Source organism: Eleginops maclovinus, chromosome 4, assembly GCF_036324505.1.
Source record: "Eleginops maclovinus isolate JMC-PN-2008 ecotype Puerto Natales chromosome 4, JC_Emac_rtc_rv5, whole genome shotgun sequence".
Lineage (NCBI taxonomy): Eukaryota > Metazoa > Chordata > Actinopteri > Perciformes > Eleginopidae > Eleginops > Eleginops maclovinus.
In genome coordinates, this window is record NC_086352.1 from 21,284,149 (window position 1) to 21,298,300 (window position 14,152).

General features: G+C 39.6%; 1 protein-coding gene across 2 annotated transcripts; it reads left to right on the forward strand.

Annotated features, from left to right (window-relative positions):
* Positions 1-601: 601 nt before the first annotated feature.
* tdrd3 (tudor domain containing 3) lies at positions 602-12,245 on the forward strand. Of its 2 annotated transcripts, none has more exons than XM_063882668.1 (13): positions 602-785; positions 1,657-1,741; positions 2,962-3,027; positions 3,729-3,889; positions 5,004-5,145; positions 5,270-5,341; positions 6,830-6,979; positions 7,730-7,882; positions 8,314-8,491; positions 9,431-9,556; positions 9,839-10,797; positions 11,125-11,250; positions 11,399-12,245. In XM_063882668.1, exons 1-13 carry the CDS (start codon positions 748-750, stop codon positions 11,399-11,401), a joined length of 2,259 nt encoding a protein of 752 aa, XP_063738738.1. In that variant the 5' UTR covers positions 602-747; the 3' UTR covers positions 11,402-12,245. The 2 variants fall into 2 exon arrangements, with proteins under 2 accessions (XP_063738738.1, XP_063738737.1); XM_063882667.1 differs by having other exon boundaries at positions 11,433-12,245.
* The last annotated feature ends 1,907 nt before the right edge of the window (positions 12,246-14,152 follow it).

Consider the following 14,152-nt stretch of genomic DNA (forward strand, 5'->3'; position numbering starts at 1 on the left):
AATGCTTTTTAATATTTGTATTCTACAAAACTACTGACAACATGTCTCTGTGTTGTAATTCAACAGTCACTGGAATGGTTGCCATACATGTAGTGATAAAGATTTAAGACTGTCTTTTAATATATTACACTTTTTCACAATTACTGAGTGCATTTGAAATGTGATTAAGATAAAGACAAATGTCAAATGTTGGAGCTAGTTCCATGTGTATGCAGCTATTTAGAGCCGTTTTTAACCAAGTTCAGGATGAAAATGAAGCAGGTAATTTTCAATATTCCCATGATTTATTAACAAGGGGAAATATAGAAGCCAATTCAAGCCTGTCTATACTTATTTAAGATATTATGTTGCTATTTTTAAACTTATTTATTGAATAATACAAGTATTTTTATTTTGGCAGGCTGTCAATATACTACCCCTTCTGCATTGTATAAAACGGCATCTTATAAGGACAGTTACCTAACTCACTCAATTTGTCATTAGTGTTATGTAATGTTTGATGTAAGGATATAAACAACAACAACAAACTATCCATAAGAGAAGGGGGAAAAAAATGGAAAACGTATTTTGACCCCCACGGCACTCCATACGTGAACACTGTGTGACGCAAGTTACGTAGTCGTTCACATTAGCAAGCGTTATCATTGTTAGCAGCAGACCATGTATTACCGAATCAGATAGTTATTCCAGTGTGCTCACTTGTAACTTATTGGTGTCGGTATTTACACATCTACAGTGTGGACGAAAATGACTGATGTCACAGAGTCCCTGACCAAAGAGGGCTGGTAGGTAGCATTATAGCTAACGTCAGTGAGCTAGCTTAGTCAATGAGGTGCCAGATTGGTGTTGGCTTGCAACACTAATCATTAGCTATACATTTACTTCCTAATTTATCGACAGCACAAAGGTTTCCAAAGTAAACACGACAAATTCAGTATGTGTGGATCGTGGCAACGCTATTAGTTTTAAGGCTAACTCACTTCGAGCTAGCGAGATGAATGACGTTAGCTAGATACCATTACAGCTAATACACACTTAGCTTGCCATTATAGTAAACCTGTGACTCTACACTTTGTGTTAACCGATAAGCAGTGATAAGTTACAGTGGTCAAAGAGCGCCAGATGCTGCTAAATTAAAACACTTAAATCGATTTCGAAAGTCAGAACACGTCTGGTTGCTGTAACTTGACAGCTGGTTATTTGAGTTTCTCAGTCTTTAAACAGCATCATATTAATATTAACCCTCCTACAATGCTTTGGTTTAGTAAATGGTATGGTCCCCACTGATGTGTTAGTGTTTTCCCAGTTAGACATTCCATATTTATTAGATGTGCCTTCGAAATGAAAGGATATTTAAATATTTGTTAGTGGGGGTACAGTTTATCAAATTATATATTCCGATGTGAGATGTTGAGGACTTGGTTCCCGCCTTTAAACAAAACAACTATAGCCACATTACTAAACCTTACCACGTGGTGAAACACATTTTGTAAAGTCTTGAATATGTCCAACGTTACAAAGCAGAACATTTGTGATTATGATGGCCATGGTATTTTTGTTTTGTACAATCATATTGTGGATAGGCAAACTCATCTAATGGTGGAAACTCTGCCAACTTTAATATTTTTTTTCTCCACCTTGTCTGTTATCTTACAGGTACCTCAGTGATGAAGGCATAGCAGAACTGAAAGGATCTGCTGAGAAAATAACTCACAATGACATTATTCGTATTGCACTTAATGTAAGTTCCATTTTGCAAGTTTTACATGCATTTTCCCAACTAAATGTAACTGCAATTATTGCCTAGTATATATTTAAAAAGTAGGCAATACTGTATTCAATGATGATATGTTGCAGCCATTATGATAAGCTGATGTTCACAATGATGATAATGAACATACTAAATAATAAACATAAATAAGAATTATATATTTTTTAATTCCTTAGAACTTTTTCAATATTTTTATTTGAAACATATGCTTTAAATTGAAAAAGTAAACATAAAATACACTAAACAATACATGTAAACCGGTAATAGCTCCTGAAAAACCACAAACAGCCTTTCTGTAAGATACCCAGTGAAACCTCTTACGTGACTTGCAACGGCAGACAGTTCCTGAACACACAATGGTTTAATTTACTACGAAAGTGATGACCTTTATGTCTTGGCCAGATGCTGCAAAAACAGTTTTTACTTATCACAGCACACCTAAACCAAACAACATTTAGCAACTTAAGTATGGATCTTGTACTGCAGTGAACTCTTCAATCTTTAGTTGTTTTACAATTAATTGGGAGCATTAGCTGCTTTACTCAGTTTACCCTTTTAACACAAAACCCTGATAGCCCCATTTTCTCTATCCTGTTGGGAGCCTTGAAATAATTATAAAATGTATACTTCAATATAAAGAATAAATTCCTTTTTTAGGTGTACCGGGGATATAAAAGCCCTATGCTTAGAGATATTGTTCCTGCAGTAAAACCGGAGTAGGTCACAGACCCACTTGGGATTGCTGCCTCGATGCAGCCAGAAGCTCTAATTCAACAGATGTTTGCAGTAAGGAGATCATTAGCAAACAGCTGACCTTTATGTTCGTATCCAAAGAGTTATGAGATTGTTTTAAAATGTATAACTGTATGAAATCTTAACCAAACATTTTGATGTTCAAATTATTTAAATTTGATTGTGCTTAATATACTATGTAAATCAAAATGACATCATATATTACACCATATAATACAAACTGCTTAGTTTGGGAACTGCATATTTGCCTTGTTTCTGGGACTGAGTGTAGGTGAAAGGCTTCCTTCCTAAAATTAATAAAATGTGTTTTTATTTGAAGCACACTACAGTGTAGGTTATCACATTTTTGGAATGCATATATCAATACCATTATTCCATTGTTTTACTGTTGGCACAATATCTGTTTTTTTTTCAATTAAGCCGTGTCTCATTCACAGAGTGACCTCAGGCCTATTGGGAGGAAATTTCTACCACCAGACATCAATAGTGGAAGAATTGAGAAGGTGAGTGCTTCACAAACTATTATACAGCCAGTGCAATGTGATATGTATGATAAGTTGAAGGGAAATTAAGTGTTACTTTGGTCCCTGGTTTTCTTTTCAGCTTAGTCAGGCAGGCTGGAATTTTCTGCTGATATGCAGTTCTCATGAGAGCCTCTAGATGGCCCTGACACACTTCCAAAGAAAGATCCAAAAAAACTGCTTCTTCAACTATAAAATGGGGGTTGAGCAACTGAAGAAAAATATTACAGAATATTGTCCGAAGATTAAATCATAATATGTGAGCATAACCCCTGCTCCATTCAGGCATCATGATGCATGTCACTCTGGTCATACACATGTACTTGTACATTGTATGGCTTAACAGAATGCCATCGAAGGAATCATAATTACATCACACATACAGATTCTAGTAAAGCCTGTAGATTGCATTTACTGGTGTTATAGATATGTTCACAGTTTTTGAGAGAATCTGATTTCAAAAAATTGTCACTGAATCTAAAATTAAGCTATGAGTTTAGTAGGAATATATAAACCTTTTCTGATACAGGTATGCTAAGTAATATGCTAAATAATTTGATGTCTCCTGTTAGACAAAGATCTTAAAAACTTCAGAGTTTTTTTGCTGGCGCCATCCTCCCTCACAGGCTGCTGTTTCGCCTTTTTAAGCCTTAACTAATTTGCTGTCTCTTGCACATGGCCAGTTGGAAGGTCCATGTGTTCTTCAGGTGCAGAAGGTGAGGAATGTCTCGGCTCCTAAAGACCACGAGGAGTCCCAGGGCGCGCCGCGAATGCTGCGTCTGCAAATGACAGATGGGCACACCACCTGTGTTGGATTGGAGTTTAAACACCTGTCTAAAATCAGGTACCCATATAAGAGTCGTGTTGTATTTAGGAATATGTTAAGTCTAGTGCAAAAGCTGGCATTAGGTATATTGCCATTCCTGAGGAAGTTCAACATATTAAAAAAATGCATTACTAGCAGTTTTATAATGCAAAGGAGGCTGTCATTAAGCCACTTCATCATATATTTCAAAGCAAATGGCTAAGACTTTGCCTTCACCCTTCCTTTTCGCCTCGTTGTTAACACTCACCCCACCACATGCTCATTTTTCCATCTATCTGCACTTTCCACATGGTGGCAGCTATCTAACAATTTCCAGCCTTAATTACATCTCCATCCCAGCAACGGTGGCCTTGGTGACTGCTGCCATGGTGACTAGCCAGTCTGTACAGGTGGAGTGGCCAGAATGTGGGCCTTGACTTCCTGATGGGAAGCGAGGAGAGAACAGAACAAATCCCCTCTTTATGAGCGGCACACGCACACTGGCTGCCAACAGCGGTGTCTGGTGTGTCTTATGAAAGTGTCCGCTTTAGTGTGCGTGAGGCCATAAGTACAGGGCAAAGAAGGATGAGATGGATTACAGGACTGTTCAGTGTGTGATATAGAGGCATGACGATTAGGCAGTGAATTGCTACATTGACTGAAGTGTAAATGGTGTGTGTATACTTGCTTGAATGTGATTGAATCGCGGATAGAGAGAGCCTCACTTGTGCATTGGCCGCTATCACGAGAACAGCATCCATCCCAGAGGTTTGGAGTGAAATCCCTAATTGTTGCTTTGGCATCCGGCATCAGTAGCTGGAAATCCCTCTAAGTCTCTGCGCTTTCTTAATGAGAGAGGCAGAGGCCTTATCGGGCCTGATGAGATAGAGGGGGCTTTTAATTTACCATGAGGATGGGTGAGCAGCTGGGATTATTAATAGTCTCTCCTAGCCTCACCACCCATCCCCTGGCACGACTCCCATGTCATTTATAAAGTGGTATGGGCAAGGCAATAGGGTCTGGGACCTGGCATAAGCAGCCCTAATGTCCTAAACCCTTGAATGTTTTGCCATTTAACAGTCAGTTAAACAATTTATCAACAGAGCATTTTCACGTTCATACATATTCTTAGATTTTTTGTCTGTATTTTCAGTCTTAATACCCCCCCTGGAACAAAGGTAAAGCTCCTTGGTGCAGTCCAGGTTAAAAATGGTCTTTTGCTGCTCGATGACTCAAAAATCTCTGTCCTTGGAGGAGAGGTTGATCACATGGTGGAGAAATGGGAACTACAAAGGGTGAGAGACGGTTTTGTTATGATGACTCAGCTACTTTTGATAATAAATGTTGAATTCATATGATAGTCATCATTTAAAATCTGCTTTAAAGGCACACTTTAATCTGTTTTGAACATTTTTGCAGAGTCTGGCCAAACACAGCAGGAGTAACATCGGAGCAGAAGGTGGACCCCCTCCCTTTGTGCCGTTTGGTCAGGTAAGGATAGTGCAGATGACAGAATAAAGTTAACCGTTCTGAGTAATATACACCTCCATCACATTGTCAAACAATTAATATTCATGCATAGTTTTAGATGTGTGATGAAGTCTACTCTTTTTCTAGCGCCCTCAAAAACTACTAAACCACCTTAAATTCTTCTCTGGGTTTTGCCCATTAAAACATAACTTCTCATTTGAAGAAAAACTGAGCCAATGCTCCCTTGCCAAGGATCACTGTATCAGCTTGACACTTGGGTTTGTGGATTTCCCCCCAGTCTAAACTACAGACTTGCTCAAGCTTTATAAACTTACATTAAGAGCACTCGCGTATTATCATCCAGCACCCTCTGGATTCACAGTGTAAATGTATTTCTAGCGCTGAGCCACTCAAGAACTCTGTGTTGATTGGATGTCTCCTTAGGGTCGTTATATATAAATAATATCCTATTCCAAGGTAATTGGTGCTCTAAAGCAGATTAAAATATAAATATATATATTTCCTCGGCTGTATCTTTCGCTGGACATTTTGTTCCCTCAGATGAGTTCAATTTATTTTATACCTCATCAGACAATATACTATTTTACCTCATTCTGATTCCCTTACATTTTGATAGGCATGCTTGAGATAATCAAAAGAAAGTAGCATGCAAGTTTGAGTCATTAAATTATCAATCAGCACTTAACCTTAATGATCGCTGCATGCAGATAGGTTGGGTTTTATCTGTCTTCCCCACAAGAACCAATTCGCCCAGGGCATCCCCATGGAGCTCACAGACATTTATCTTTGGGAAGTGTTTTCTATCGAACATAAAATACGTTAAAGGTCCAAGGTCTGTGAATACCCAAAGTAATAGAGGAATTTTTTCCATCTTCAAGACTTTTAAAGATTTTTGGACCTCAAATATAGCCTTAGTGGGGGAGAGCTCAGAACCTTGGGAGATTATAAACTTGCTGCATAGCTTGCTTTGCACTGCCTTTTTGGAAAAAGAACCCTCACTGGTCGAAGTACAGATTTTTCTGGTGGTTAAACTACTCCAAAAATGTAAATTGTACACCTAATACATTTGGCCTGTCCTGAATTGCAAGTCATTAAAACGTTTTCCTCGTTTCGTCTACCCTGGCTTTATAATCGTGCCTCGTATCACTTGTCCTGCTGGGATGGCTAATGCAACAAAAAAATGGAGAAACTAACATAACACATCTGCAGGAAGGGTTCAGTTTCATCTAAATTCTTCCACTTGATAAAACAATACAGTTCAAAGTTGAGATTCAAAACATTAACCATGAGCTGAGTGGCCCCCTTGAGATTTGGGAAACATTTGGTTGCTACAACAATACCTTAAACACCATAAGCGACATTGTTCTGCTTCTAATCCAACAAAGTGTGGACAATGTCAAGAGCACTGATCCTTTGTGTAATGAGCTATAAATGATGGAGGAGGATCTTTGAGCTCTTGTTCTTACTCTCTCTATTTGCTCTCCGTAGAGGTGTGAGAGGAAGGAGGACCCGGACACCAGAGACCTGGATCAGAGGAAGACCCTGCAGTCTCAAAGTGTAGCTAAAAGTCCTGACGAGAATGATGAGTTTGAAAAGCAACGGACAGCAGCGATTGCTGAAGTGGCCAAGACTAAAGAGGTATGTAGACCCATATCGTGGGCAATATTTAATCTTGGAAATGGTGACTACAAGCTACTTTTTTATTTTAGAGAGCTATAGCAACATGTCGTTACCCGCATGAGTTAGCTTTGTCTCAATATATTTGCTTTTATGGACATTGTTGGAGCTATATTTTGAATTATGTTATCGTCAAACATTTATTTTAGTAGTTTCCAGGCTTTTATTTTGAAGGCACGTTTGGGCACTGGGTGATTAGGGCACCTGGTGTAATTGTATATATTAGAGACAGGTGGTGGTGGGAAGAGGGCACCAGTAGGCACATGGTTTTTTACCAGGGTTATTGGGGCAAGAAAGGAAAGCCAAAGGGAATCGATAGGAATTTGTGTTCATTGTATATTGATCATGGAAAAAAAATCTACAAAACGGAGATTCTTGTCTGGACTTGCATCCTTGCTCTGCGTACAATTTGCTAACTGGTGCCTCAGCAGCGGTTTTAGACATGAATCTACGTATATATCAAATGATCATTTGTTTGACAAAAAATGATAACATTCTGTTAACATTCTCTTAATGATTACCATTTCTGCACATACTGTTTGATCGGGCTCCCGTTCGATAATGAATGCCCTTATTGACGTCTCAAAATGGTCTGCTTTAGACAGTAACTTCCTACCGACACTGTCGACTGGAAAGTTTGGTTTCCTGTGTTGGCTTTATTGTTGTGTGCACCGCTGAAGCAGTATTGATCTCCATTGTTTCACTTGTTAGGGTCCACGAACATTTGGTGGTGGAGGAAACGCGGGCAATAATTTATCCACTGCGGCTTCCTCTTTCCGAGGCCGAGACTCATACCAGCAGAGGAGACGAGAGGAGCGCTTTGAAAGACCTGAAAGCAAACAAGATGGAAACTATCGAGAGCTGGTGAGAAGACAAACTTTTTTAAAACTGTTACAAAAGTCTGTTTAATATAAAGTCATTATGAAATGTTCAAATGATGATTGCACCTCATATTTCTGAAGCCTCTATTCATTGCAAAACAGCCATTTAAAGCAGGGAACTTGTACTGCATTTCTCTTTGGTTTCTTTTGTCTGGATTAAAGTCTTATTTCATGGCTCATAGACTAAGTGAAGCATTGATTATAGAATAGTAGAAAACTAAATGAATATGAGGCCGTCCATTCGTCTAGCTTTGTGTGTAGAACTCCAACTTTGGGCTAAACACAAACCTTCCATAATGTGTCTAATATTACTCACCAAACCAGGTTCCACCCACAGGACTTTTTCTCTCTCTGTGCAATTTAATGTTTTTGTTTTTCATCTTCCTGATGTAATGTTATCCACCTTTTGTGTAGGTGGATGAACGTGCTCTGAGAGACATCATGGAGATGGGCTTCAACAGGGAGGATGCTCGGCTGGCACTAATGGATAATAACAACAACCTCGAAGTGGCACTAAACAGCCTACTGACAGGAACGTCTGGGACCAGATCTAGCCCAGTGGTAGATGAACCTATCAGGCCCCAACCCAGAGGTACTCACAACTGGCACACACACACACACATATACACACCTGCTGTGTTTTTAAATCTTGCTTTGAGAATATGCCTCATAGCCTAAAACACTCATTTCTAAAGAGGAAGCGTGAGCAAATTGCAAAAAACACTTTCCCCAGTTCCCAAACTGTAAGATTTAAGATGGATATTTTACTAAACTGGCAGTGTTTGTTTTGGTTTTAGTTCTGAAAATCAACTTGCGCTAATTTGGAACATATTATGTCACACTGAACTACTGCTCCCACCCCCCCTACCCTCATTTAGGACAAGAACTGTGAACAGGGACGTTTTTCATTGTTGTTTTATACATCAACTATTTGAGTCAGCTACAGAACATTAGCTTTTCCACACTCATGAACTCTTTATTTTATATACAGCATTCAGAGAATGAATCAAGCAGGAAACTACGGTTTGCTCTGTAAAGACATTAAGGAGTAATGTCATCCTAAGCAGACAATAAAGGCGCTCTCCCTCTGTGTTTCAGTTGATTCACTATTGGTTTGCAACACTGGCTGGCTTATCGCTGTTTCTGCCTTCTGCATACACTGTTTACCCCTAAAAACACCAATACTGATACACAGCATTGTCGCAGAAAAATGTAACATTATTAATTTGGCTCCTTGTTTAACTGTCAGCTTGGTTGCCATTGCATTGTTCGCACTGTTAGCTGCTAGCCGCTGGAGCAAATCCCTCAAATATGGATATGTTCTGAATTCCCTCTAGAGAAACTTGTAGGAGTGTTCATGGGATCCTGTAGGTTTTCTTCAGACACACACATGTATGCAGACAGAGCTCGCTATAACTACTTTAAATGTAAACACTTCAGACCAGAAGGTATTCACATTTAAGTGTCCAGGTTCATCGCTCCAACTGTTCTTTATTGGGTTCGCCTGTTCTTCTTTTTGTGTTCTTCTCAGCCAGAGGAAGGGGAAGAGGCAGGTCTAGAAATGAAGATGAAGAGGAGGGAGCAGGGGGAAGGCCATCTGGTCCAAGCACTCTTTTTGACTTTCTTGAATCCAAAATGGGAGTTTTCTCCATTGATGGTAAGTTTAATAGTCTGGATTTAACTGCTTTGGTACTTCTCTTGTACAAAAAACACACACACATTTCATTAACATTTAAAAACATAGTTGTCAAGCCATTTCTTCAGTAGAAATGTACTCATAACAACAGTCCCCCACCGTGGGCAAAGTCACTATTGGAAGTCATGCATCTGGCTACTGCTTTAACTGTGTGTGACTCATGGTAATGTGTCAATGACCCGATTTATTCCATTATTGTCTTGCCATTGTTTTTAATGACTTAATTTTGTGTTTTTTTCTCAGAATCAAAGAGCCAGGCACCTCAGAGACAGTATGATGGTAGAGCAAGTTTCTCCAACTCAGACTATTACTCCAAAGACACATCTCAGAACAAGTTCTCCTCGCATAATGAACACCGGCAACAAAGGAATGACAGACCGCCTCGCTTCCACAGGGACTTTGATTTTCCAAAACCCGGACAGGAGCCTATCTCTAGTACAACCTCGCAAACATCGACTCAAGCCCAGCAGTGGAAGGGCCAGGAGAGATGGTCACGAGGCACATCAGACAGATCGCAAAACGGCAGGAGGGAGATGAGAGATGAGAAAACGTTTCCTTCCTATTTCACGACTACTTGCCCACCTCCAAAAGAACCTCAGCAGCAGATGGATTTTAGTGGATCTTCCCAGCAACGATCCAGGAATGGAGATGGTAGTGGCGGTGGGAACATGTCTGGACCGCCTAGAGGGAGAGGGGTGAGAGACAACGCACCCACATCTAAACTGCCTGAATCTGCAGCCAGCGAGCCAGAGGGAAGGGGAAATAATAAACGTACAGACAGAACGGAAGAACAAAACAACAACAGGAGGAAGGGCAAGACTGAGCGGCCAAAGTCAGACCACCTTGACCGACAGAGGGACAGTGGGCCGCCAAACCTTAATCTGAGGGGAGGAAGCTCAGGGTCGTCCCAAGAAGTGGGCTTGAAGCAGGATTGTCCAATCGCGACCGGGGATCCTTCTCCTTTCCAAAATGGAGATATGGAACACAAAAGAACTGGGCCAATAAAGCCAATAAATTCATTGTGCCCCCCCGACAGGGAGCCGCCTCCCAAGAAAAACATTGCTAATAACCCAGGACCGAACAAAAAAAGGCAAGGACAGGGCAAAGGTCAATGTCCTCGCGGATCAGAGAAAAGTCATTTTGTGGATCAAGCTTGGAAAGCTGGAGACCAGTGCCTGGCTCTGTACTGGGAGGATGGCAAGGTATGTCATTTTGTTAACAAAATAATAGCAGCTTATTGTGGAAACAATTCAACTTACTGTATGTCATGTTAGACAACACTGGAATTAAAACCAGTTAAATACATACACAGATAACCCTGATCTTGCATGTTAACTGTCAGCAGTAATACTATAAGTGATAAGTAACTGTATGTGTTCGTGACAAGTGAGAGATGTTTGACAGTTCACAAGTGTCAATAAAAAACATGTGTTTGATTGTTTCCCCTCATTCACTGTGTTTTTTTGTCAAGTTGTCTGTGTTCCACTAATAATATCTCTGTCTGTTTCTCTCTGTGCATGGCCTTGAAGTTCTATCATGCCAGAATAGATGCTGTGCATCCATCAGGCTCCACGGCTGTGGTTGTGTTTAGTGATTATGGAAACTGGGAAGAGATCCTGCTGCATAACATCAAACCTCTTCCTGCTGATGCATTGGTAAGGAGAAGGAAAACAAATTATAGATTGAATCAATTATCATTAAGATGTGTTGCTTAATACTAAATGGAAGCAACAAATGAAACTGTACTCAAGTGAGTTGAGGAAAGATGAAATATGAATGACATCTTAATCTGATTACCCACAGTAACATCACAACCATATCAAATGTCCAATGGCAGGAGGAAGATGATGGTTACTACGACAGTTCACTCGAATATCGCCCAGGGGGAGACGGACAGCCTCGCCGCACAAGACCCACTCAGCAGTATTACCAGCCACCTAGGGCACGAGATTGATGTGTCTGCGTTTACACTGGCAGGTAAATGAAAAGGAAATAGTGGTTCTTTTCCATTAATAATAAAACATTGTGTGTACAATGTGTGAATGAGTTCCTATTTTTGAAAGGAGACTTTTTATTCATAATATTTCCTTCATTTTGGTGGGAGTCTTGAATTATAAAATACATGTGAAAGTTTGGACTGTAGGAAAGTAATTTGAAGGCATCACTGTAACCTTGCCTGTTGCATAATTACCTGTATATAATGTATAAAATGATTGCCAACAATAATTAAACACACCCTCCTGCTCTTATGTAGAAATTGATTTATACAATTGTATAACTTCAACGTTCCCTGCTTCTGTTGTTACTTCTCATTCTGTACAAACTGTTTCACAATGTCTGCAGCAGTTGCGAACCCAAAATTATCCCGAAAAGCAAACATGATTCATTTTGATAAAAGTCTTTTCCCTCACTCGTTTGTGTGCTTGTTCCACGACACAGACCAAGTCACTTTCAAAACAATCCAGAGAGCTTCCTTCACTTTTTAATTGTCCACCTCCACAGGGCATACTGCATTTTTCAAAGGGCTTAGACAAAATGCAAAAAGAAAACTGACATGGGCACCTGTTGATTTTGTTAGACATATCTTCTGTATATTTTGTGAAGACTTGTGAAATGGATGCATATAAATAAACAATTATTATAGTATGTAGCAGATTTGTGTTTTATTTGTCTTATCAATTTGAAATTCTGAATAAACTTTTCCAGAGCAGTTACAGAAACCTCTCTGGGGTCCCTTGTTGGATTTACAAAAGTGTGTCAGTCCAATGATTATCAGTTGGATTTAGATTATAACTCAATTAGTTGTTTTATGTCTTACCTAATGTGTCCTCTTGTCGATTGGCATAGACACTTGGAGTCCATACCAAGCAGCTCAAGCTCATTTGTTGTGTTCTGTGAAGCAAATCCAAAGGGTAAGACAATCTCTTCCTGCTGTAATAGAGACGTTACACTGCAGAGATATCATTTTGCACAATACAAAGGGACTGTACCTAGCTCATCCAGCATTGCACACACACCACTGAGCCTGCTGTTTATAGTGTGCTGTGCAAGAGTCAAGTTTTACACATCAAGAAATAATCTCCACCTCAGCTCCCATTTCACTCGACCAGCAGTAGGAGACAAATGGACAAAGCAAGTGGGTTCATTGGAGAGGTCGCGGCACTATTCTGTATCATTGGCCCAAAGGATTTGCTTTATTTTCCAATGAGGCACCAAGCGAGCATGGATGAATAATTAACGCCCGGTAATATGGAAACCTATCTGTTGGAGAGGAGCTGAAAGTGAAGCTCTTGAAAAAGTTCCTGGGGACTGATCATGACACACTGGCCAGATAATCATCATCAGGATTGATTGTCAATCAGATAAGCAGTGATATTTTTGGTAGAGCAGTTAAGCACATTTCATATTGAATATTTCTCTCTGGCCCTGTTAAATGTCACACAAGACAAAAATTAGGCAGGAGCGCTGTCATCCCTTGAGTCATTACTCTCAATAAATGCCAGGTTATAATGTGTGCCAATCCTGATGCTGTTGATTGTCTGGTCAGTTGTTCCCCTACAATTGTTACTTAACAAATGTAAACAGATTATTATCCAAAAGAGAACCCTCAGTTGGCTGTTGCGAGTAAGATACACATAAATTACCGTAAGACTTATACAGGCTTTGGAACTCATTTTGTACAATCTGGAATTTTTCAGCTTTGTTAACCTGTTTCCTTGCTGGATTTCCAAAACTGTGTTAAAGGTGTCAATGGATACACACTGCAGGTCATGATATAGTTATGAAGCTTCAATTAATGCTGAAAAAGTGATCCAATGTACCTTGTTCTCTATATAGGAAGTGAAAGACCAAAAAAAATGGTTTAAAGCCGGCAGATTTGCATTTTTTTTTATGTTTATGTAACAGTATAGTTTATGCAATCTTGTTGATGCTGTGATGAGATTAAATCTTAGGCGTCAAATACTTAGATGATCACAATTATCCAATATGTTATAAACAATCTTAGAGTATGATAAGATGTTTTTCTAGGAAAGGATTCATAGTGGGAATCAAATGTGTTGGGGCAGTAAGTAAACTGTAATGTTTGGGCTTGATAGGTTTAAAGACAGCTTCAGTTTGATTGAATTACCATTTAAATTGGATTATTGGACGGTGGCACGGTTGGTCAGTGGTAAGCATTGTCCCATCACACCAAGAAGCTCATGGATTAAAATCTGGCTAGGATGTTAGATTTAGATGTATAGTTATTGTCCCCAGGGGGAAATTCATTTTCACAGCACTGTCCACACTATACATACTATATACAAACAACAAATCATAACACAAAAAAAACAAACAGACGGTGACACACATGAGAGCTATACACTCAGCGAGGCCCGTTCTTCCTACAGTCTAATGGGACCTGGTGAAATTGCCTTTTTGGTGGGACTGTGCAATTTTGCCCCCATTCGGAATGATATTTACCTTAAATAATAGGGTATGTCTGTATGTCAAGGGTTACTGACATACAGATGTTTAAATTGTGCTGTATGCATAAATATGGCAAGTAAAGCTTTA